The sequence below is a fragment of the Drosophila elegans genome, unplaced genomic scaffold (assembly GCF_018152505.1).
Source record: "Drosophila elegans isolate 14027-0461.03 unplaced genomic scaffold, ASM1815250v1 contig_476, whole genome shotgun sequence".
Lineage (NCBI taxonomy): Eukaryota > Metazoa > Arthropoda > Insecta > Diptera > Drosophilidae > Drosophila > Drosophila elegans.
The window spans coordinates 24,882,749-24,907,515 of NW_024545863.1; the positions used below are offsets into that span (position 1 = coordinate 24,882,749).

Below are 24,767 nucleotides of genomic sequence, written 5' to 3' on the forward strand. Positions count from 1 at the left end.
ATCAAGCTGAAATGTGATAAGATTTCATTTCATTATGAAGTGCTTGTTTCCTTTCTCTCTTTTCTCTTACCTCGTATCTCATACCTCGTGTCTCGTATCTCACTTTTCGATTCCCTGTATCTGCGATTCTGCAAGTCTGCTATTCGATTTCAAGCAAATGAATTCGAGATTGAAAAGCTTTTGTGCGAGCTCACACTTGGCAAGCTGCAAATTGTAAAATACAGTTTGCATTACAATCAGACGGAAACTTTGATGCGGTTGGAAATTAGAGTTTATTTCGTTCCATATAAGTTGGATGAGATGGAATGGGATAAATAATCTACTTTTTTCCTTTGGCGCAGCAAATATTAATTTTTAGTAACAACTTAGGTTGTTAATTAATGTAATTTATATGTCGGTTTCTAAGAGAATAACTTTTTAGTTCCGTTTTTTTTTTTTGTCGATTAGGTTAAGGCAAAGAAATATTTCAATTTATAAGTTAAATACATTTGTTTTCAATTTAATTTATTATAGTATTAATTTAGTTGACTACTAATGTATGGATCATATTAAGCTTATTCAAAATAAATTATGAAATAAAAAATGAAAATCGAATTTCCAATGGCCCAAGAGCGCTCTTTAAGACCAATCCTTAAATCCAAACAATGGGTTAATGGATGGCTAAAGGTTCCCCCAAACCGAAGGCCAAAATAAGAGCGACGAGCATGACATTGGAATGTTGGACCTGTCACGTGGTGTACGCCCACATACACATAAATTTCCTGCTAAATCATCCCAAACAAACGAAAATATTGCTTAATCAAATTGAATGACCTTCGTGCCCAAAGGTCTGACGGCGCAGGAAAAAAACGCCAGAGGCAACAAAAAACGAGAATGTCCGCGTGAAAATTGAAATTGTTCTAATCAGCCGCCGAGAAGGTTGTTTCGCTCTGGTTTCATTTTTTTCTGGGCCGGCTAACACGTGTTATTGAATCATTGGAAAGGAAAAACGAAGCACCAAGAGGAAAAACAAGAAGAGGACCGGGAAAAACATTTACGCTTCGCTGGGGTTCAACGGACTTTTGACTTTTGACCACACCGAAACACAGACACCGAACAAGGCGAACGAGGCGAACCGTAATCCCGGTTTGTGGACTTGGTCTGCAGCGGAAATTGTTGTACAAATTATGCTCCACTGATTGCCAAGGTTTTTAGTGTGTTTCCCTGCTCCTCTTGCAACTTCTGTTGCCTGATGAGCTGTTAAATGCGAGAGGAGGCGGCAGGGTGCTCCATCCATCGCCCAGCTATTGACAGTTTCTACCAGCCATCACGCAATAAAGTCGTTATGGGCCACTTCAAGAAATATGCCCCGTCTAATAAATCTCCAATATAAATGGCAAATAAAATAAAGATTCGTTTTGCGATTGTATCCTTCTGTTGCAGTCAGCCCCATTACTGTTTTCCAAGTCACGACATGATTTTTATGATAAGATTTTCAATTTCAATCGGCAGACAAATGTTACTATTAAAGATAAAAGAAAATCTACAGTTCTACCCATAAAGGTAGCGCCAGCCGTAAAACAAGTGGATAACCACGATGCCGTGAAGCGTATTAGGCCAATAAAAAAAATCGCATAAAACTGTTGGTCTTAGTTTAGCATAATAAAATGTAAACATTAACCCCGCTAGCGGTTAGAACGGGTGGGGTATGCGGTAACCCCACAATCCCTGCATGTGGAATTATGGGAGTTTTATTGCGGGTCCCGCACTGCAAAGCCCAAAAAATCTCTGCTCTTTGTCAATATCGCTGGCATATTTGTTCGTAAATACTTTTTTAGCCATCGATGGAGAAAGAAAAAAAAAGCGATGAGGTAACCAGGTCGACAAACACCAATTGTTTTTTCAAATAACAAAACTGTTGTTTCTGTTCAATTCATTCCTGAACCTGACAGATGAGGGAACACGATTTAATTTTTCCCAAAATAAATTAGGGTTGAGCGTTGATAATACCAAAAACATACACATTTTAGTATGGGTTTGACAGATAATTTATACACAAATAAATTGAGGGACATTTTTTGGCGGAATTTAAAATTAAAACCGATGTTCGGAGGCAAATTGAATTTATGCATTTTGATTAGGAAATATATATTTTTATTCTGCTGAACATATTCAATTTCTCTTTAGGATTTATCAATTTTCACACAAAAATTTGTGTTGACTTTAAAATTCTGTAATGTGCAATATAAAAGTCACCGAAAACTAGAAACAAATTAAAACAATTTTTGTTATATTTGCGGTCCTCTTTTCAAAAATTCAATTTAATTTAGGATTTGTATTTATTTAACATATACATTCAAATAGTAAAAAGGTTAAATTTAATTGAAATATACATCAAATTTATTTGCTTATAAAAAACTAAGTCAGCTACATAGCTACTAATTTCAATAACTAACTAGAATTTGTGAAGACTGAGAACTAAAAATTATTTAATCAAACATTTTTACTTTACTCCCACTTTTGACCTACTTCAGTCAAAAACCTTCAGTTAAAACCAATTTTCATAGACTAAAAATTCTTAGCTACTTGAGCAGGTTTATGCACTTCTATTTTGTCAGCATTCTAATTGCTGGTCGATGACGAAGAAATGGTGAAAAACACAGAGAGTAACAGAAGAAAAGCATGGGCAAAGTACATATTTTTTATTGGTTTAGCAGCTCTGAGTGCATTCTTTTTCGTATTTTGCATAGAATATTTTGTTGCTGATTTAATTTTACGCTCGCGACTTTACGGAAGCGGAAATTCGAAGTGGTTAAGTAGGATAGTGGGCGTGGCACTCGACGATGTTTTCGATGATTATGATGATGATAACGATGTCGCTGCCATCAGGTGGCGACGTTGTCGGAAGTGGCGAGTGTTTGTGTGCCGGCATTTTGAGCGCTCCTTGCATTATTTATAATTATTGCGAATTTTCATATAATTATGCGTGGGCGCATATTTTCAGCGTTTCCCTGCTGCTCAATTTTCCTTCCTGACTCTCAGCTCTGCATGTACTTGGAGTTCTTTTCTCTCTGCCAGTTATTTATTTAAGCAGCAAATTTTTCTTTCCGGCAGCAAGGAGACTATAAATATTAAAGTCAACGGTAGTTTGTGTCTGGGCGAGAATCCTTGTGTAATTAATGTTTGTTCTGAGATTTTTGCTGGCTGGCCGTTCGCCTGAGGCACTCAAGTGGCACATTACAGTCATTGTTGTTGCTGCAACATCCTCTTACTTTTGTGTTTGTAAAGGCCTGCGGATTATGTGAGTTTGCTGACATTGTTGAACAGCAGTTAAATGCCTCATTAGGTTAAGTTGCTCTCACTTAAATTGGTTTCCGGCTCGGGTTTTTGTCGGTATATTGGCTATATACTTCATAACTTAATTGGAAACAATTTTAATTCAGATTTGTTTTAAATTCAATGTTACATATATATATATATATATCTTGAGCTGGCTGTGGTCTTAATTTAAAACAAAATGACTTTGAAATCATGGACGCACACTGCTATTATTATTAAAAAGGCTTTGGAATTTTAAAATTAAAAAAAAATACAACATAAAATCTAAATTTGATCAAAATTTATAACATAAATTTTATTCAGCTCTACGAAATAATAATACAAGTATTAAGGACTTACCTTTTCCCATTCGCTCATAAATCATAGGAAAAAGCTTCATACAAACAATTTACACACACACGCTAAGCGTTCAATTTACGGACTTGCAAAGTGAATTGGAAAATGTGTTGGCAACTTTTGGGGCAGTGGAATGCCGTCGTATTATGTTGGCGTAAAAAGGAAACTTTGTTTGGCAAAAATTTGATTAGAGAGAGACTTAAAACTAAGCTGGCCTCATGCATACATGTATGAATGGGAACTGTAAACTTCGACCAGTTCAATCGATAAAAATCCTTAGTCAGTCTTTTTGGGGCCTTAATCATTTTTGATATATATATATTTTTTTTTTTACTTTTGTGCAATGGGCTTTGAGCTCTTTGAAGTCAGCGTTAAGCACTCAAAGTTGGGCTACTTCATTTTTGCTTTTTTCCTAGTGGCAGTTTTCAATTTATTCAGATTTATACTTTGCATAGAGAACTTTTGGCGGATGAGCGCATCTGTGGAGCTAAAATAAAAGAGCCGACCTCAGACAAAAGAAAAAAATGAAAAAAAGGGAGAGTCAGGCGGAAAAAAATCAACAAAATTGAGTAAAAACAATGAAGCGTAAACGATTTTTGCTGACATGTGTGGGGGGATGCAGCAGCCTAAATATAATAAAAATAAGGCGGCAAACAAAAGGCAAACGCGAGTTGCCTGTTAAGCACCCCAAAAAAAGGTCAAAATAATATATGATGGGTGGTAAAGTATAGAGAGGAGTCAAAAGCACCTTATCCGTGACGTGACATGATTGTCATCCACATTGTCAACGGCAGGCAACCGCAAAACAACAGTTCCCTTGGCCGCCGGGACATAAACAGCTTCATACAAATGTTATTATTGAAATTTCAGCAGGAAAAACAGGACAAACAGGAAAAACCCCAGAGAAAAGAGAGTGCAAAAAGTGTTCATCACACAAACGCCGTGTGTACGCAACGGAAAATGACAAAAAATGATGAAAAATCTATTTGCAAACCAGCCCAGCCAGCCAGCCCCAGCTCTGACCATATTTCTGCCCCATGCCAACAGCATATGTTTGCCGTTTGCCGTTTGCACTCGAAATCCCGACCAGAAACTGGTGCCTCGATGGGAAACAGACCAAACCAAACATTATTCGAAGCCATCGATGCCGTCACATTGTGTGCGGTTTTTCTCCCCACATATACTCGTATATGTATTTCCCTCTTTGTTTACGATTCGCCTTCTTTGGTTTTATTATTTCGTCTAGGCTTTGACGATTTTCCCCAAAATGATAGACGCTTGCCAACTGCGGGCACACGAATAATACATACGCCCCTTCCGCGCCGGAAATTCCCTCATCGAAAATAGTTGGCGCACTTTTTTCCATTTTCCCTTTTGTTGTTGTGCATTGCGCACATAGTTAGATAAGACAATATTATTTTATTGCCCTAGAGTTGGAGATTTCCGGGTGGGGAACCACTGGTCAGTTGTTTTGCTCCAGGCAAAGGGTCGCAAATAAGGATAGTACTGCAAGAAAAATTGGTTGGGAAAAATTTATTTAGCGTCTTGGGGATTGTTGGTAAAGTCAGGGAGAGGCGCCTTTTTATTTAGCCCATGGATTCCACCGATAATATACGATAATGGTTGACCCTTAATATTTATTTTTCTTTTTTGCAACATATTTGAAATCATTCATAAAAATTTTAAATAGTATTCCATGATAAAAATGCTACAGTTTTTCTGGTTAAAATATAATTTTAGATTATGTGGAGAATGAGCTTATTGATATGGACTTATTTAGTATATATTCCTTCCATCATTTGAAAATTCTAGTCTCAAAGCATATACTGTAATTAAAATCTCCCTCTGGTAATTAAAATTACATTTTAGAGGCTGCAAACCCATTTCAACCAGCTTTCAATGCGAAAATAAATGATTTTATTGTTGCCGGAAGTTGAAGAACTTTTTTCCGCTGGCCATTTGTCATCAATCAATTAGAAGCGTTTCCCCTGTCAAATGTGTCAAACTATTGCATAAACTAACATTAACCCAGGCACAACTATGACCGGCTGGATGGCTAATAAATTTTGCAGACTCGCCAACGCTGGGCCAACATAAATCTACATGGCCAGCAACTCGTACATATTTCATTGGTGCGCTTCGCCTCGATTTCCCGCTCGAGTTTGCCCCTACATGAGTGTTGCTGGGTTTCATTTCCTTGGCACTTCCTTGCACACTCCCATGTAATACTTTCCCTTTTTTAATATGCTCATTCAATTTACTTGCGCCGGCTCCCGACTGCTTCTCGATTATTGATGACATGACAAACAAGGTACGATTTCCGCCCGGCGTCCCATCGACGAAGTTCGAGAATCATTTTTCTTTCAGCTCGATTGTATTTGTGTGCGCATTAACTTCATTTTGCAATCATGCGCGCCATAAATCCAATTTAATTGTCCTGCTCTCTCACACACACACACACACACACACTCACACACACACACAAAAGTACAGCCATAGTGCACAGATACAAATACGAAAACACACGCATGAGCTGCTTGAGTGCACGGCGGCGTATACTTAATTTTTGCTCGTTCGTGCGCTCAATTCCGCTTCCGCGCAACTTCTAACTCAATGCTAAATAGAAGCACATAAATTTCCGTTCACCACCCGCCCCCTCGATATCCGGTCTGATTTCTTCGGATTGCATTTTGAAAAATAGATTTTTTATACTGTTGCTCCTTTGCTCCTTTATCTACCTGTCTCTGTTTCTGCCTGCGTCTATCTCTGTCCCCCATTGATTTACAACGCACAATTTCGTACCTTTTGTGGAAAACGTTCGAACTTCATGTCCAGTCCAGTTGGAGTCGCTCGTTGTGATTTATGTTTGATTGAAATGCTCTAAATTGTATGCTAATCGGGACTTTGACACAAAGCTCATTTGTTGTTGCCCCCGCACTCTGCTTTCCCTATTGCAATCGCAATCGCATTTAAACGTTGTGCTTGGCTTTTGGCAGTTTGCCTAAGCGCTTGCTAATTTGAAAACCATTTCGGGTTCGAGCGGCTATCAAGGGGTTGCTACTTCGAATGCTCAAGTCATTTGTCAGGCTTTTGGGTTCTCCATTTTGATTCGAAATAATTTGCCCCGCTTGGGGGTGAACCCAAAAGGAATGTGTTGCAGGCAAATGAACTCTTAATTGTCAAGGAATGTTTTAGAGATCCCTAACTGTTTATCAGATATTTGGTAATGAAATTTGTATTATGGTTTGAAGCTGTATTGAGGTTTGTCAATTATTTGGTCAATTATTTCGAAATCGCTTTAGACTTCAGTTTAGACCTTATCAATTTATACTTGTTTAATAAAGATTGAAGATATATCTCGTTTAAAATATGTCACACTAACGGTTGCAGGAAACACAAGCCTTCCATAATCACGTAGCACCCATCACAAGTTGATGTGATTGCAGACATTATGTGCAGCTGTTTGGGCGCGGTTGCCCCACCGTCTCTTGGCCATTAATTTCAACGGATCCCATTCCAACAATTTCCTGTCGCATGCCCTGCTAAGTATGCTATATAGTTTTCTTTAATAAGTCCAACAACTGTCAACCGCGTGAGAGAAACAGCTGAAATTCAGCAATAAATTTCCGTGAGTGAGTCGGACTAGGGCACGCTTCATTAATGCGACAAGCATGGGGGTGACTGTACAACACCCCTTCACCCCTTGACCCATGACCCTCCAGCCCTAACTGGTCTCAAACAGCCAGCACAATTGGCTGCACTTGTGTGTCCACTTAGTTGGGCGAACAAAACCCACAATATGCACATAGCCGAGTGGTTGCACTCATTCCCCCACCGCCCTTTGACCCCTCAACCACCTAACCACCTTACCCCTTAACCACCCACTGACCAGTGGCTCCTCATGTCCGTGTGGTTAAGTGAGCGCCGTGCGGCTGGCATTTCTGTTTTATTTTGGCCTTTTTTGAGTTATGCGCCGCATTTCCGGTCTTGTCATTTCATACTAATCAACATCCGTTGAGCGGAATTCGGGCCAAGCACTTTGTACTGCATTATTTCGCGGCTTTATGTTCGGGGAAGCCCCGATATTGGGGGTAATATTTTCTGACCCGCATTATAGGCATTTGTTGCAGCATTTGCATTGTAATTGCAACAGTGCGTATAAGTGATGTGCATATAAATTAGATTTGCTTCGCTGCGGCAGGTTCTCGGTTGGGCAAAAAGTCCGACTATGGAAATTGAAAATTTATTGCATACCCCCCTGGTCAGCGTTTGGTTAATGTTGAGTGTGTGGGTGATTCTGTGGTTAAGCCTGGCTTTCATTACAAATTACGCATACGCACCGTTGTTAATTTCATATTCATAAATGATGGCCGCACTCCCTGGGGAAATTCCATGAAGCACTCCAGCTCTGCGGTCCTTTATGCCACAGGTCCTGTTTGTGTACGAGTGTGTGTGAGTATTATTTATTTCCAAAAATAAAAATGGTTATATTATGCCTCAGTTGAGGCCTTCTTTCACTCGTCTTTGATCTCTGCCCCACCAAGCTTTGTGGCAAATCTCCGCTTTGGTATACTCCACCTAGCCAAAGCCAGGCAACATAATCCAGTACATTTGAGTCTGAATGCTCTCTTAGGTCCAGTCCATTTGGCCACTTGACTGGCCCGAAAGCGGAGCTGGCCATCAAATCCCCAGAAAGTCCTAGCCATAAACATAAAAACCAAAAGGGCACAATTCTCCACTGGTCCGCTCGGCCATCGAGTACTTTGTTGAATTAAACCTCTAATTAGTGAAAGCTGTTCTTGGCCGGGATTAAAGGTTGCCCAGGGACATCTTGATTTTGTAATGAAAATGGCTTTGAATTTTTAAAAGATTTTCTTATAAGATGGGGCTCAGAAAAGCTGCCTTGATTAAAAATATTCATTAAGCTTCCAGCTTAGGCAAAGGCAAGAGGGTTCCTTAATTTTACAAGCTAAGCCAGAGGAAGTTATGGATTAAGGAAATTTGTAAGGGTACATAATTCTCTGAGCAAATCATTAAGGTTAATAAACTCTGACGAAATTATAAAAAGTTTTCTGGAACAGGAAATTATTGCAGTCAAAGAGCAGTAGTTTTTTTTAATTTATTAGAAATAATTCATTGCTCAACTTTTCGTTTTTATGTAAGCTCGTGTTGTGGCATCTATACATTGAAACTTTTTGCATTATTAAAAAAACTGTTATACAAACACTCTATAAAACTCATTTTGGACGAATTGACCTTTTGAATTCCAACTGCATCAAATTTCGAATACTACCAGGATTTGATTGCTCCTTTTTGCTTCATGACAGTTAGCACTTGCCCGTTACCAACTTCAGTTTTTATTACATGACACGACATTTCAGTCGGAGCAGTCTGCTCTTTTAGTGCCGACTCACCAATAAAACTGCATTGTGTCTATAGAACCAAGCAAGCAAATTAGTTCTGCCCAGACACACACTCTGGAGCGAAAACGGGGCACTCCGGGCGTTTGGGGGGCATCAAAATATTAGACGCGTCAATAGCTGGCACATTTTGCACGCTTTGCATTTCGAAGGCAATCGGGGCGACAAGTTGAACGACATCGAATGCTGAAAAGGACTTGGGGGTAGGGTAGTATGCCAATTCAATAGAACAAAAAGTGCAACCAACTCTGATGAACGCGCACTCTCTGTTCGACGCTGAAGATGTGGAAGTGGATGTGGATGATATGGGAATGTGTGTTTAATGGTTGACATTGTTGTTTACAAATTGACTTTTTGTTGGTGCTGCTGCTGCTGCTCGTCAATAAACATTTGCTTGATAATATGCCAACATATGCATAACGTGCATAAGTAGCTTATATTCCCATATCTTCTATGTTTCTAAGCACTGCAAAAAAAATGCACCAAATTTGGCTTTCGATTCAAAATGATATTTTCAAAAATCAATGATATTATATATTTTTTCCAAGCCATTTAATAAAGCAAAGCTGTATAAATTAAGGTTGCTCAAGTTGCCAAAAACTAATAAAATAAAAAAACTACTTATTAGATGTATTTATTAGATTTTTGATTAAAATCAAATAAATTCATCATCTTTAATTTTAAATTCCGCAAAAATTTATTAATGGTTTTTATTAAGGTTAAATGGTATAAACATTTAAAATTTTCGGAAAAGGATCAGAAATTCATTAGGAACTAAAGTAAATTAAACATTTAAATGTTTCGAAGACAATCCAAACTGATTATGCTTTGTTTTTTTTTTATTTTCTGTGCAGCAGAGCTGCAGCAATATCAACAGCAACAGCAGTCGAGCAAACATCAGGCAAATGGAGCTGTCCTCACTGGCATGCAGTCGCATCACATACGCGGACCACGCCCACCGCTCCGCACCGCCTCATCGACGACAACGAACAGCAGCAGCAATAACTCGGCGATGGGCGTGGCCGTGGGCGGGGCCGGCGGCAGCGGCGGTGTCAACATGCTGCTGGACCAAACGCCATCCGGCGGCAGCAGCAGCAGCGGCGTGAGCAGCGCTCCCAGCTCCTCGAAGGGCCACCACACCCACTCGCACTCCCACGCCGCCCACCTGGTTCACTCGCACGGCGACGGCCTTGTCCTGACCTCCGCCTCGCCTGTGGGCGGGCAGCAGCAGCTGCAGCAGCATCCGCAGCAGCATCAGCATCCGCAGCAGCAGCAACAGCAGCAAGTGCCGCAGGCGGCCATGGACGAGATGCGCGTCTGATAGGTATCGGTCTTTGAGTTGGACTTATAGTCATCAACGGGGTAAGTCTTCTTTATATACATAATGATTATGTTTATTTGGCATACTCAATAAAATATCTTTTGGTCAAGAACTGCTATTTTCTTTTCACGCTTTTTCTGAAAGACTAATTCAGGCTGAAATTGAAAATAAGTTTATAAGCTAAAATTTCGTAGTTCGTATTTAACAAAAAAAAAACTGCTTAAAACTAAATTAAACTGCATCCGTAAGATAAGTATCGTTTTATAACTGGTGAATTGTTTGATACCTTAATCCAATAGCTTTGGTAAAAATTGATTGAAAGGAAACATTTCAAGCGCAACGCTACATATCGAAATTTATTTACAAAATTTGGAAACAATTTCAATTAGTTTAATTAATTATTTGTAAGATTTCTAATAACTAAGTTTAAGGGAAACCCCAATAATGTTGATTGAAATCAACGAGTTTTGTATCAATCATTTAATTTTGAATCGTGGGAATTTAGTTTGGTTTTTTTTTCCAAAGTTGTTCGGTCACTTTCTTGAAGATCTGTTCTCACACTTGTATGCCCTGATTCCTTCTCCAAATTGAACACTATATCATTTTGCTCTGAGCAGCTCTCATCTTCGTCCTTCTCCTTACCATCATCCTGCTCCTTCTCATCATCCTTCTCCCCTTCATTCTTTATACGCAAAATACTCAGGGGGTTGTCGGTAAACTCGTATGAAATTTCTCCAAACGAATTTATTTCCGCATATTCATACAGATAATATTTGCTTTTCATTTCGCGTATTATGCCAAAGCGTAGTCCAACTTCCAGAGCCTTTCTCAATTCTTTGGTGTAATATTTGCGACGCCACGTGGAGTTCAGGGTGGTCAAGACGAACTTCAGGATATCCTCCCAATCTGCTGGTGGGTCAAGCTTCTTTAAGGCAAATGTGAGGTAGTGCGATATAGTGCGGTTCTCCATTTCTGATTTTTATTTTGTAGATCTAAAAAGACATTGAATACAAACGAAAATTGACAGTAAAATCGTACAACTTTACTTTACTTTAAATCAATTCAGTTCGTACTGAATTTCTTTTAAATAATGTTGTTGCATTTCCCCTGGCCAAAAAATGACAAAAATGCTTAACCCTTTAGGGAGCCGAAAAAAATGTAAAGGTCATGACGGGACATCCCAAAAAGGTAAAATAAAATATCTGCGCACACAGGCTCTGATCAAGAATAACAAACGGCATGTCAAACATGCGACAGCAAAAAATTCTGGCTCTTTATTTGATAATAAGAGTGAATAAATAAAGTATAAATATGCATGAAAAACCCGAAACATAGCCGAGTTCATGGTTCAAGGTGGATTCAAATGTCGCAGCCACTGGTATGGAGAAATTCCCAAAAGTGAGCGAAAAAAAACTGAGTGGCTTTAATGGGAACTTTTACGCAGTACAAAAAACATGTTACTACAAGTAAATAAATAGAGCACATTAAGCCAGACCAGAGTTGAGTGAAATTATAAACGAAATTAAAAATTAAACCACCAGACCAAGCCATAACAAGTGGCAAGGTGCAAGGCAATTTGCGGCATGCAACTTGAAACCGAGCACCCAACTAATTTATGAGCCCAATGTCGGACTCTGGAAATTCGAGCTAAGCCAAATTAAAACTGCAATGTGGCCAGAAAAAAATACTTAAAAATTGCATTAACTAGAGCCAAGCTGGGTAACTACAACTGAGCCCCATTTCCATTGCTGTCAACTCAAAAGGAAAGTCGAAAAACCTAGCAATTATTTTGGCACAACACCTGAGTTGAAGGTAAGCCCATTCTACGGAAAAGAACACTGGAATTTCTGCAATTTATGCTTATATTAACACAAACTGAAAAATGTGGTTCGCATATTCAAAGTAAATACAAGTGGTAAGTGTAAATAAATTTACACTTAATTCCCTAAGTGACGCCAGTGAAGTCAACCAAATTAAATAATACTGGTGGCAGTTCATTTAAAAAAGTATAAAATATATATTGTTCATATGGGGCAAAGATTTAAATTCACGGTTGATACAATAAAAAGTTTTAAAAATATATGAAATATTAATTAAAGTGCAATCCAAAGATAATTTATCAGCATTGTTCTGTTTCTGACAGGCTTTAATAAAGTGGAAACATGGAGGAAGATTGGCATAACGATTTAAAAATTCAAATCTAAATCAGGGTTGATACAATAAAAAGTTTTACAATTATAATGAATATTATTTTAATGCTTAATCTAAAGACAATTTTAAATGTTGCTCTGTGTCTGACAGGCTTTAAAAAATTTGAAACATGAGGAAAGATTGCTTTAAGCTTGTGAAAATCAAGCAAATGGATCGCAATACAATTTATTTATTAAACCCCCTACGAGGGTAGCCTTTTTCGCCCACCGACATGGAACTGGCTGAAAAGATCAAGCCACTCACAGAAAATTTTATCACCTACTTGGGTGCCCACTCGCAGCCACTTTTACATGAGCTCGTGTATCTGGGTGTGTGTCGGTCAGAACACTATTTCACCTGGCGTACAATTAAATTTGCATTTCCTTCCTTTTTGTTTAACCCACGCTGCCTGCACAGCCTCCGCCTTGGTTTGCTTAACTTTTAGCTGATTAACATTTCTGCCCTGTGCTCTTGGCGCGGTGGAAAATGCAATTTTCCCTTCCAACTGAAGTGAAACGGGGGAACAGGGCAAATGGCAGCTTTTATGTAAATTTACACCCCCAAACACGCACATACACCCGCCCAAAGGGGGCGTGTCGAAGTGTGTATGTGTTAAAAGCGCAATAAACATTAATTTCACATTCTTTTTCTTTAAGCCACTCCACTGGCTTTGTGCTCCTTACACTTTGTTTAAGTTTCCTCTGGTACTCAGTTTTCTTTTGGACTTATTTAAATTATGATCAAAAGGTTGGAAATTGGGGGGAAAAACCAACAATAGTTAGCACAGCCGACCCAGACAATTTGTTTGATTGCATTGCGTAAAGCAACGCAACCCGAGGCTATACTTTAAGAAGCATCATTTGGAAGTTTAACAAATTGTTAAGCAGATTTCCGAATATGCAAATGACTCACATTTAATCACTAGGCAAATTTTAGAATTCCAATTAATTTGGGTAGCAAACATAAATAATTTCAATTTACTTGCTTATATATCTGCTCAATTGAAGTGACCGTCTAACGCATTGCTAAGCAATTAAGTCAACAAATGGCCAAAAATGCATCTTAAGTTTCTAATCAATTATAGATCTTCGTTTGCTTTTTAAATGTGGTTATCTTAGCTGTGTTTAGGTAGGACAATTTTAAGCAAATATAATATTTACTTAATTTAATTATTTGTTTATTTTATTTAAAATTTGTTGCTGAAATTATATGAACAAGCTAACAGTGTAAAGGAGAAATCGTTCACACACTAATTCTCGCAAAGGATTGTTGGCTTAACGTGTTGTGTAATTAGCGCGAAACTTTCAAGTTGCATTAGGCACCCAAGAGCTCAGGGTTAAGTGTATAAGTATTTAGCTTCAGGACCCGCACATTATATGGGTTAAATTTTGTTATGACAATGTTTCCGGAAATACCAACTCTCAATGGGCTGTAAATTTTGATAGCTTTAAATAATTATTATGAAATACCTTTATAACAAGCTTGACCATGTTAAAACAGAAGCACTGTTTGTTTAAATTTCAATTTATTTTATATATTTAAGCCTAAGTCTCTTTTAAAGCAAAATATAAATTAATAAAATGAACATTTTTTCTTTGCGCTTATAATTCAACTATAAATTTGTTGGTTATTTCATTTATATTTGTGTGTTTAATGTAATCATTTTTCAATTTATTTCAATAATTTGATTATTATTACTGATTATCTACAGAGTTTTTATTGAAAATCCTAATATGAAGCTCCAACACCTTGAAAGGTATAATGCAGTAAAAATAATCTTTTTAATTACCAACTATTTTCCCGTGTTAAATTTTTAACAATGAGACTGCGAAACTGAACCAATTTTTAACACTTGACTGATGTTTATTATTTCTGGGGGAATTTAATACGCGTCAGTTCCCCCGATAGACCACTCAGTCGCCTCCGGAGTTGCCCCTCCAGTTGCCCCTCTTTAGCAGTACAAGATATGCAAAGTGGCTGCACAAACATGCGCGTAATACGTTAATGATGGTCTCTGCCTTTTTCCCCCCACCAAAACTTCCCCTCGAACCCTTTTTTTAACCGTAACTTGCACACATTGTAGCAGCGATTTGCATTACGCGCATTACTCAGTTCACTCATTTTGCCGGGGCTTCTTTTTCTTTAGTTTTTGGTATCTTGCAAGAAGAAGGTCTAAGCTGCAGAGCAGCAGCACCCCCTGAAAACCACTCACGCCCCTTCAACGACCCCAGTCATCAAGCTGCGCCAAATTGTGCGCTCAACTGTGAAGCAGCCTTGCCGGCCCACCACCCCTCCTTAACCCTTTCCACCTTAGCCACCTTAGCCACCCAACACCAAGCAACACCAACCACCCACGATGGCCAAAGAGCTGGCAAAACAAAAGGCAGCCGCGCATTTTTCGCAACTGCACTTTACTTTGCACTTTTCGCTTTCTTTGCATAAATTCTCGCCCACCCGAGTTTACTGTACTGCTAAAATGGGTACGCATAGCGAAAAAGAAAGAAAACAAATTGGCAGAAAATTGTCACGCGAATAGACCGGAAGATATCCTATAACTATTTAACTTTCATAGTGATCTTGATCACTGATAAAGCTATATAAATAAACTTAATCATTTATTTCTTTCTGCTTTAAGATTATTTGAAATTTTTTACTTTGTAAATATTAAATATCTGGTTATATTATATTATATTCTTTATTTTTCTTCAGTTCCGATTGCCATCTGTTTGTCTGTTGATGTTTCATTTTAAAAGAAAAAAAGGACATTAAATACTTTATAAACATCTAATTTCTATGCAAACTCCTAACGCATAGCACCCTCCGAATTCCTGTGCACCCAGTATAAAAACACAAACAGTGGTAGTTGAAGAAAAAATTGAGGAAGAGAACTTAGGAAAAAAGGAGGAAGCTGAATAAATATGGCATGCAGCTGCTGCAGAAGATTTCCCGCTGAATTTTAAACTAAACACAAAAGCATAATGGAAAAATAGAAAGCGCCAGCAGAGCGCAATGAAGTGTACGGCCATGAGAACGGCGTAACATCAACGGATTCGCGACCAAATGGAGCCAAGTTCCACGATAGGACAGATATGCAAAGGGAATAGGTCGGAATATAGGGCGATATAGCGCGGCCAACTGAGTGGCACTGATGGGGCTGCACTTCAGGCAGGCACTGTGTCGTTAACGTTGATGTCGAGAAAAGGGAGGGAAAACTCATGACTGCAATCGCCAAGTCAAAGTGGAGAAGTACTTACTCCTCTAAAGAAGTCTTAGATAACCACCAGAACCGCCAATGAATTAATACATCAATCATCCGAGTAACAAAGGTTTTTCCAAACTGCCAAACACTAAGATAGAGGGCTGTATAACTTACAGCTCAATTCTGAAGAGTTAAAAAAAGCATAAGTAAATTTTAATATTGAATTTTCCTTTTGCAAAGCGGCGTAAGTTGGTCACAATATATATATATATATATAATATATAAACATACTTACAATATATACGTTTGTAAAACTGTTTGCATTAAATCAAAAAATAACAATATTTAAATTTCTCGTTCGACAATTAAAAAAAATTTAAAGAGTTTAGCTTTTGCAAAGCTGCACAATTTGTTAATAACCCACTCATTTAATGTTTTGTGACAAATTAAATTATTCATGAAGCTAATAATATTATTAATCTTAAATTAATAACTATTAATTATATTAAATTATCATCAATCATCACGTAAAACATGACAGTATCTTATATAATATCCAGCCAATATGTTTTTATTAATTTAAACATGATTTGGATAAAATGAAAAAGTTTTTCTCCACTCAATTTTAATCTCTTTGATTTTTTCATTAAAGCCGTTTGCATTTACGACCAATAAGCTTTCACACAACTTATGAATAATTACGATAAGTTCAACATGTTTTTTAAATTGTTTAATTTTTACTTAACACCAGAAAGTATGATTAATAAAGCTAGTGAAATGACTTTAATCCGCAACCTCAACATTTATGTTGCAGCTCCATAGAAACCCTGCGAGCGGAAACGCCCGAGGAGTTCTTTGCACCGAAGCATGGGGATGATGACGGCCAACTCAATGGGACACCAACAGATGCCGATGCAGCCGAATGGGGGGCGGGAACGGGAACGGGAACGGGAACGGGAAAGGCTGGAGGAGCACTGCCGCCCATCTCCGTCAGTGACCACAAGCAGCGGCAGCAGCTGAAGAAGCTGCGTTTCAAGCGGGAAATGCACGCCCTGGCGCTGGAGGGGGGCGATGCGGCCAGGGGCTACTGCTCCTGCGACGAGCAGTGGACCAACTCCTCCTCGCCGACGTCCACCACGACCTCGGCCACCATGTCGCCGACACTGCCAGCTGCCGGAAACGCCGGCGGCGGACGCCACGCAACCGGAAATGGGACTGGGAACTCGGGCGGCAGCAGCGGAATTGTGAAAATGGCGGCGGCGGGAAAACGGGGCGGGCGGCTCAAGCAGCAGCACCATGTGCGCTTCTCCGACGAGAAGAATTTCTCGGATTGAGGACAACAACAAACTACTAGACTGCACCTAATCTCTGTTTAGTCATAGGCTAACATATTCTCACCCTTGTCAGTGGGGCGGAAGTCGAAAACAAATCATCTAAAAACCAAACAAATTATATGAAAATCCGTAGATAAAGGTAATCGACTAAGGAACCTGTACATATAGTTCGGAAGTGTTAATATCTAAATATCTGTGTTTAGTTGCTCGATAGATCTGTTGTGAACCATATATATAAATATATATGAATATAATCAAGTAATCAAATAAGTTTAGCACAAATGCATTTTTTCCATTCATCAGCAAGTTGAACGCAAATATTGAAGCAAATTGTTGATAACGGAATTCTGTTGACGGCATTGTAAATATTCTAGTCGAAATAAACATAAAATGTGGTATTATTTACTTGAAGTAAACAATTAAAAATAAATTAAAAGGTAACATAAAAATATGAAAAAACACAAACATGGCTCAAAATAGTTTAGATTAACAATGAAAGTAATCAGGGGCATATTTGACACCAAATAACTAGTTAATTCGGGAGACCCCTTTTTTATTGTGTACAGTCAAATGCACAAGAGGATAAAAAGAGATGTATAAATGCTTAATTTATAAATTTTTTAAACTCAATCTTCTTTTCTTTATAAAACAACAAGACAATTTGTTTTTAAGGCTTTTAGAGAATATTTTTAATTTTTTTTTATTGATTTTGGAAGAACGAAAGGGCACAACTCTTCTTGACAATTAATAACTAAAAAACTTTAACAATTTGTTTCTAATGTAATAATTACCTCAACCTAACGAAAACTCCCAATTTATAATTTTATTAATTATTAAACCTTTTATTTAGTCTCTTAGATTGTTCAAACAAGTCTGCATACTTCTTAGTACTCTTCCATATAATTTGTAAAACATTCTGATTACATTAAAAAAAGCATCGCCAAAAAAAAAACACAAAATATGGTATTTGTATTTCTAAGACTAAATTTATAATCGTCTAGTTTACAAAACAAAAAAAAATGATTGCAGCACACGCAAAAAATAAGTTAAGTGATTAATAAATAAAAAGTTAAACTAAAAGAGATATAAACAATCCATTAAACTAAAAACAAAAAAGCTAAATAAAATAAATACTAAAAAAAAAAGTATGTTATTAAAAACATGTTTCCTCGTAAAGGGCACCAAAGGTATTCACATCCCACCACAAAAACTGGACAACGGTTTTTCGTTTCGCAATTTATGAACTTTGAAAATGCCAGCAAACAGCTAATAAAGACCTTAAGACCCCGGGGAACCCGTTCTAACCCGAAGGATTTCTGGATTCATTTCGTTTTAAATGTTCTTCGTTTATGAGCGGAATTGTCGTTCGGTAATTTTAATGGCTCAAATTTTTATGGCAGCCAGCAACGGTTATTAAATCAAATTTAATGTCTGGCCTGCAATATGGCAGAAAAAGATTTGCGAAGAAGGGGAGAAAGTTTGGTAAGTTCAGACCGAAAATTCAAGGTTCCTGGGGAATTAATTTATATCGTGGAGCTGAGTTTTTGGCAGCGAGCACATCAAATATGTAACCACGCCACGCCGCAGCCCCCAAAAACCGCCGCTCTATCCGCTCAAGAAGCTTGTTTATGTTTGGCGAAAACTATTCCAATTAACTGGCCAAAAACGAAAACAAGAACGGCGGAAAAATAGAAAATGAAAGCTAAAAAAACAAAATGCCCGCTGGTCATTTTGTAACTCTTTTGTAGACTTACTTTTCCGCCCATTTCCCGCCCAGTTTGTTTGTTTTGTTTGATGTGTGTTGCATGCAAAATTTTTTTTTTTTTTCAGTTCAGTCGCCTTCTCTTTTAGTCGTTTACAAAAAGCCAACGTTTTATGCGCAAATTTCATTATTTAAAATGTGTTGGTAAATGAGTGTGAGTATGTGTAAAAGTGGAGAGCTTGCGGGCAAAGTTAATTTAAAATTAAACACACTTCACATTTGTTAAAACATTTTGATAAGCACCAAAAGTTTGTGGAAGTATTCTGCGCTTGCATAAAATTGTCAATTTATGTGCACTTGTTTAGATAGTATTTGGGCGATTTAATTACTTGTCAAAAAGTAACAGTGTTAGCTGAATGAAAAAAAAATTAGCTCGCGGATAAAATGTTAATATCCACAGGTCCAAACGAGGAAATTCCTGCAGCTTTTACAAAAATGCCCTAAACTATAGCCATCCTCTATCCCAAAGAAAAAGTTTTACCAGCAACCCACGAACCAAGTTAACGTCCCTCGAATCCTCCCCGCATCAACCACAACTTGCCCTAATGTCGGTTTTGAAGTGAATATTCGCTTTTAATGTTTGCTTTTTATTGCAAACTAAATGCGAAAAATGTGTTGGCGAAGTGAGTTATGTGAAAGGGGGGTTGGGGTCGGGGTGTCTTAGCTTAACACTTGCTACCTTTTTAATATAAATGTTTTATAGCGGGGAATTTTACAAATTACTTTTTGTGCAGCACCAGTCATACACATGCGGACATAAAAACTTGACGACAGGTGTAGCAAATAAGGATTATTATTTTAAATACCAACGTCTACCGCCCTTGCCCTTACATTTACAATGCTAATTAATGCGTTAAGCAAACTGCGAAAGTTTTATGATGCAATTCAGCAGGGATTTTATTAAAGTTTTAACACTCACGTATTGTTTAAAACACAGCAATTTTATGATTTCTTTTACGAACCGTAAAAGCAAACTAATTTTATGAAGCCTTAGGTAATTTTAAGCTGCATCTTGATAAAGGTATCCTGTAATTATTTATACCAAAGTCAGAGCCCCATTATGTGTCCTGGAGTTATTCTTTCCAGCCACTGCATCAATTAATTAATTAAACTTAATACACTTTGGTCATCCTCTCCCGGCATGCAGTCTTTTCGGCTCATTAACTTGAAGTGTTACATTTTCGTAGGCTAAACCCGACTTCACTTGCCACTCAGACTTGACGGCTCATAAAAGTCTAAAGTTATGGCAATAATAGCAGCACCAACAGAAGGTACAACAATTTGTTTTGCCGCTGCCGTGTATGAGGCGAACACATTTATATGTTTTCCCACGGCTAACACGACGTATGCGTAATTTATGTCGCTAGCCGACAGCAGGTGTACAGGTCGCATAGCGCGGTTTTCATATTTCTAAAGTTCTAGCGCAAATTTGATGTATGTTTGCATTTTTTTAAGGCTATGCCATACAAGCCAGTCTCATTTGGCTGTGACTCCAGCTCGCGTTGATAGTGCTTTCATAAATTATCCACTCAAGAAAACGCAATTTAATGAAATTTCATCAACCTGCATATTTTTTTTTTTTTGAAAACAGGCGCACTTGGATCAGGGATTATATTTGAACAGGTAGTGCCAAGTGTGGCTGCACAAACTGGCGTTTCAATTTGTGGTCTAAATTAAGTTAAATATTTCGTTTTATCAAAAATAAAAATTACCCAAAATTTGGTAAGCAGTTTTTTTTAAACAAATTCATAATCCAGGCAACATTGCCAGATTTTTCGTTTGCCAATGGAATTTCCCAACCAATTTTGACAGACTTTAAACGGAATTAATTTGAATTGAGCAAAATAAACAACAGAACTAATTGTTATACTGGTACCATTTGTTCCAACGTAGTTAAAACTACATATCTTAGGGAAAAATTTCGTAGGATTCCAACGAAACTTTGAATTTATTCTGCCCATAACAGCTAGACCGTCCGATTTGGATTGAATTCAATAGATAGGATGGATATAAAATATTATATAATTTTTTATTAGCAACCATTATAGTGATTAGTGATTTAAACAAAAAAAAAACCGTTAATAAATAATTCAACCCGAGATTCCAACCAATGTTATCTACATCAAAGTTTGCTTTTTTGGCCGCTTTGGCGCTATAAAACACAGAATCGACGTTTTTTAACATAACTGTTAGCAGCCAAAGACTCTTCAATGTTAAAAGGAGGAAAAAGAGCCGATGCGCCATGGACAGAATATTGTTGATTTTGAATGATACTTTTAGTGTGACCATTTTTATAAAACAAATTTAAATCTGAATATAAGAGATGGAAAAACATCGATGTTATCTTTGCAAAGACACCAACCTCGTTTACAGATAGATAGCGGATACTCACTCCACAGGTACTCTCATCTAACGAGGGCTGGCCGCTTCGAAATTTGGTAATCGAACTATAAGTTTGTTAATCGATACTCCCACTTCTTGCACACTCAGCCTGGTTCCGCTCCATTTCTTGACACCCTCTGTTAAAGTTCTTAGCATCTGCTAAATGCAGTCGATATTTAATAAAGTGTTGCCAGATAAGGGTTTTCCCCCTAGTTTTAGTGTTTTTTGTTTGTCTCGTTTCAGAGGGAGGAATAATTTTTTATGAATTTTACTATTTACTACTGTGTGTATATAAAAAAAATTACAATATACAGAAGTTACCTAATTTGTCAACAAGATTGCAAAATATCTAGTACCAACATTAATTTTCAGTACATGTTAAATATGTTTCCATCTCTTTCCACAATATATTTTTTGAAATTTAACGTATGATAAATGTCGGTGTAAAACTGGATTTTTTAGGCGAAAATCGGAGTTCTGCGAGATTTTTCAGTGGGAGACATCTGGCAACACTGTTAAACATTTAAAAAAAACTCGGGAACGCAGGCGGACGTGTCGCGGATGAAGGTGGAGCTATTGTGAATTGTTCCTGTGCCCCGCGCAAAAAAGCAAATAAGAGCAGCTTTTTGTGAATAAATCGGTTCGTGACCAGGTTTTTTACCATTTTTAAGGAAAATTAAATCGCTTCGTTCTGAAAACAACGCACTAACGCACACCCACACTTGCGCGGTCGCACGCACAAGTTTAGGTGTGGAAACAAGTGAAATAGGGCTGGGAGCACAAACTGAGATATGTTACTTGCTAAATATTGGATTAAGCTAAAATAAAAAGCCAAAGAATAACAACAACAACAATCAATCGAATATGCGCGTGCGACAAAGAGGGTGCGAGTGACGAAAGAAAGAGGTAGACGAGAACAGCAAACACCACACACACACACCTACACGCTGACGTCGACGCGCTGTCTGTTCAGTGGAGCAGTGTTGCCAGCCCACAAGAGATCTGCCTGAAAATCCCAATTAAATAATTAATGTCTTTAAATCAGAATTGGAGTAACTGGTGCAGAGCTTTTAATTTGCAAACTCCTTTTTCCCAATTCGGCTTATTGGCATTGGGGCTATTCTGCTGAGTTGGCAACACTGGCCACCAGAGAATGAAAGAGAGCAAGCGCGAGAGAGAGCGTCACATGCTGGGGCGCTCATTTCAGTTTTCCTCAATGAACACTTTTCACGGTTTTCGATTCGTCGGTTCGCGTTTTCCTCAGTCGTGCGTTGTTTGCTCGTGAAAAAGTTGTAAAGCCCAGCCAACTACAAGTACATAATAAAGCCAACTTTTATTCGCAGTGCATGTGCAGCGCGGGATAGCGACACCCAGCCCAGTGAGCTGTTAAATAATTTGTAAAGTGTTTGTGTTTTTAACGTGTACAGCCAAAAATTCTTTGCCTTTTGCATAACAAAAACAAACTGAGCAAATAAGTGTTGAAAAAGCCATACTACACATAACACACACACGCAGAGAGAGGGAAAAGGACGCCTACGTCAATAAGCGAAAAACGGTAAGCGCAATTCTTTTACCCCATGTTGTGTGCTTGCCAATTGGAAAATTTCGTATGTCCCCTCCCGCTCTCGCGTGTTTCCCCTCTCCCTTGCTCGCTCTTACACTTGCTTTTACGTTGTTGGCAAGCAGCGTTTCATCTTCATTCATTTCCACAAACAGTCACACATACCAGCACACCCCCGCTCTCTTTCAGAGAGCTATGAAGTTCAGTGTGACCATGTGTAATTGTTGTAGCTGGTCAGGCCACAAAATTTGTATTCGAGAAATTCTATTTGCCTTTTGTTTAAATAAAATTCAACCACGATGCTTTCAACATTTGCACAGTATATTGTTCATAAAAAACAAAGTTAACAATGGCTCATAGAATTGGGGTTTTGCGTGTGTGTGTATTGTGTGCATTCTTTATCATTGATATGTTAAATGTGAAATGTTGAAATTCAAATTAAGATCTGCGTTTTTGTAAACAAAAACAATAGAGTGAGAATTAGCTACTGAAATTAGCTAAAGACAAAAGTTACTGGTTTTTGGTTGGCTTAAATCATGATTGGTATTTGAGAATTTGTTGGTAGAAACTAAGTTAACAAAACCAAAGTGCACAGAGAAAAAAATACTATATGTAATTATTGTTATTTTTGTTAATTTAATTTAAAAATATAAATGTCCAGATTGGATATAATTTTACTTTTTTATAAATGCTGTGTGTTTTAATAGAAATTTAATTTCATTGAAATAATCAAATATCATACAGTTTTTTTTTGTGAAACGGGTCCCACTGTTACTAACTGAAGTTAACCGCCCCCAGTCTATCCTCCACACACACATAGATGCACTTACACTTTGACGTGCTAGGTATAGATGTATGTGTGTAATTAGCAACAAAACTCTCGATGGCAACTGCATCGCACGAGATTTTTTATTGTTATTGTTGATGCTGCCCGGACCAAATTTCTCTCTCTCGCTCTCTCCCACCCTTTTCATGGATCCACTGTCTAATTTACATTTGAATGTGCGTGAGCACGCATTTGTTGATAATTATCAGCAAATTACTAGACGCACTAAGCAGCAGCAACAGACCCAAAGTGAAAAGTAATGCATACATACTATAAGCTTGTACAGTGGGGAAAATAACAAAAAAAGCAAAAAATTTAATATCGATATTTATTTTTCAAAAGTTTTAAATCCTATGCCAGTTTACTTAACAGTCTTAAATTAAAACTACTCTTGCAAGTAACTTATTTGTCTTATATTTTAAGAGCAAGTCGTTGTTAAAATAGGCGTATTACCAATAGATTAGTAATTTTTAAGTTTTTAAAATAACTAATCAACAACAGAAACTTTTTGTTGCTTATTGGCAAGTCGTTCTGTGAATTAATACAAACACCGATACAGAAATAGACCCGTTGCTATGTCTACGACTTCGGCATGAATATACTCTAAAATGTCAGTCCCACTTTGGTGGCAAAAGCTTAGTAATTCTCTCACACGCACACACACATCGAACGAAACGCGCACGCCTATTGTTTATTAATTTATTTTATTTGTTCAAATTTGGTTTATCGTTAGCGGCCAATGTTTCTTTTTTTATTTTTTATTATTAACTTCATTATTCGAAGCATAGCACGTTTTCTTGCCTAGTTATTTTTTTTTCGTATTTTATTACATTATGTTGATAGTGTGCGAGTGTATGTGCCTTTTATGGCCAGGACAATAAGCCCATTTCGGTATTGCAGCTAGTTTCTCAATTGGGCCAATGCACTGAAAAAAAAAGGTATATACACATAACCAAAGAAACTAAGTTTATTTTCAACATTAAAATCAATTTTAACCTAATTTGTTGGAACCCTGAAGATATCATCTTCAATTCCTACTAGGAAAAAACCATTTACATGATGTATGTATCTCAAGATCTTTTGTTTACATGACCAACGAACCGAGAGAACCATTAAAA

At 37.7% G+C, this 24,767-nt stretch overlaps 3 protein-coding genes across 17 annotated transcripts in view; 2 read left to right on the forward strand and 1 right to left on the reverse strand.

Annotated features, from left to right (window-relative positions):
- Window positions 1-18,191, forward strand: part of LOC108136854 (neuroligin 4-like) — a 41,711-nt gene extending 23,520 nt beyond the window's left edge. For 5 of the 7 annotated variants that reach the window (XM_017258292.1, XM_017258289.1, XM_017258291.1 and 2 more), the window contains exons 13-14: window positions 9,929-10,436; window positions 16,599-16,709. In XM_017258292.1, coding sequence (XP_017113781.1) covers window positions 9,929-10,395 — 467 coding nt within the window. In that variant the 3' untranslated portion in view covers window positions 10,396-10,436; window positions 16,599-16,709. Of the gene's footprint in view, window positions 1-9,928; window positions 10,437-16,598 lie in introns of all 7 variants that reach the window. The other 2 variants (XM_041709273.1, XM_017258294.1) reach the window with 2 other exon arrangements.
- On the reverse strand, window positions 10,453-12,557 carry LOC121467571. The gene is made up of 2 exons (XM_041709274.1): window positions 11,038-12,557; window positions 10,453-10,550 (listed from the first exon to the last, which is right to left on the reverse strand). The coding sequence occupies exons 1-2, from the start codon at window positions 11,363-11,365 to the stop codon at window positions 10,546-10,548; spliced, it is 333 nt and encodes a 110-aa protein (XP_041565208.1). The 5' UTR covers window positions 11,366-12,557; the 3' UTR covers window positions 10,453-10,545.
- A 3,605-nt stretch (window positions 18,192-21,796) lies between the features above and the next one.
- LOC108136789 (putative transcription factor capicua) overlaps window positions 21,797-24,767 on the forward strand; it is a 44,918-nt gene continuing 41,947 nt past the window's right edge. For 8 of the 9 annotated variants that reach the window (XM_017258153.2, XM_017258158.2, XM_017258157.2 and 5 more), the window contains exon 1: window positions 21,797-22,817. The gene's annotated coding sequence lies outside the window, so the exon portion shown is untranslated. The remainder of the gene's footprint in view (window positions 22,818-24,767) is intronic. The other variant, XM_017258154.2, reaches the window with a different exon arrangement.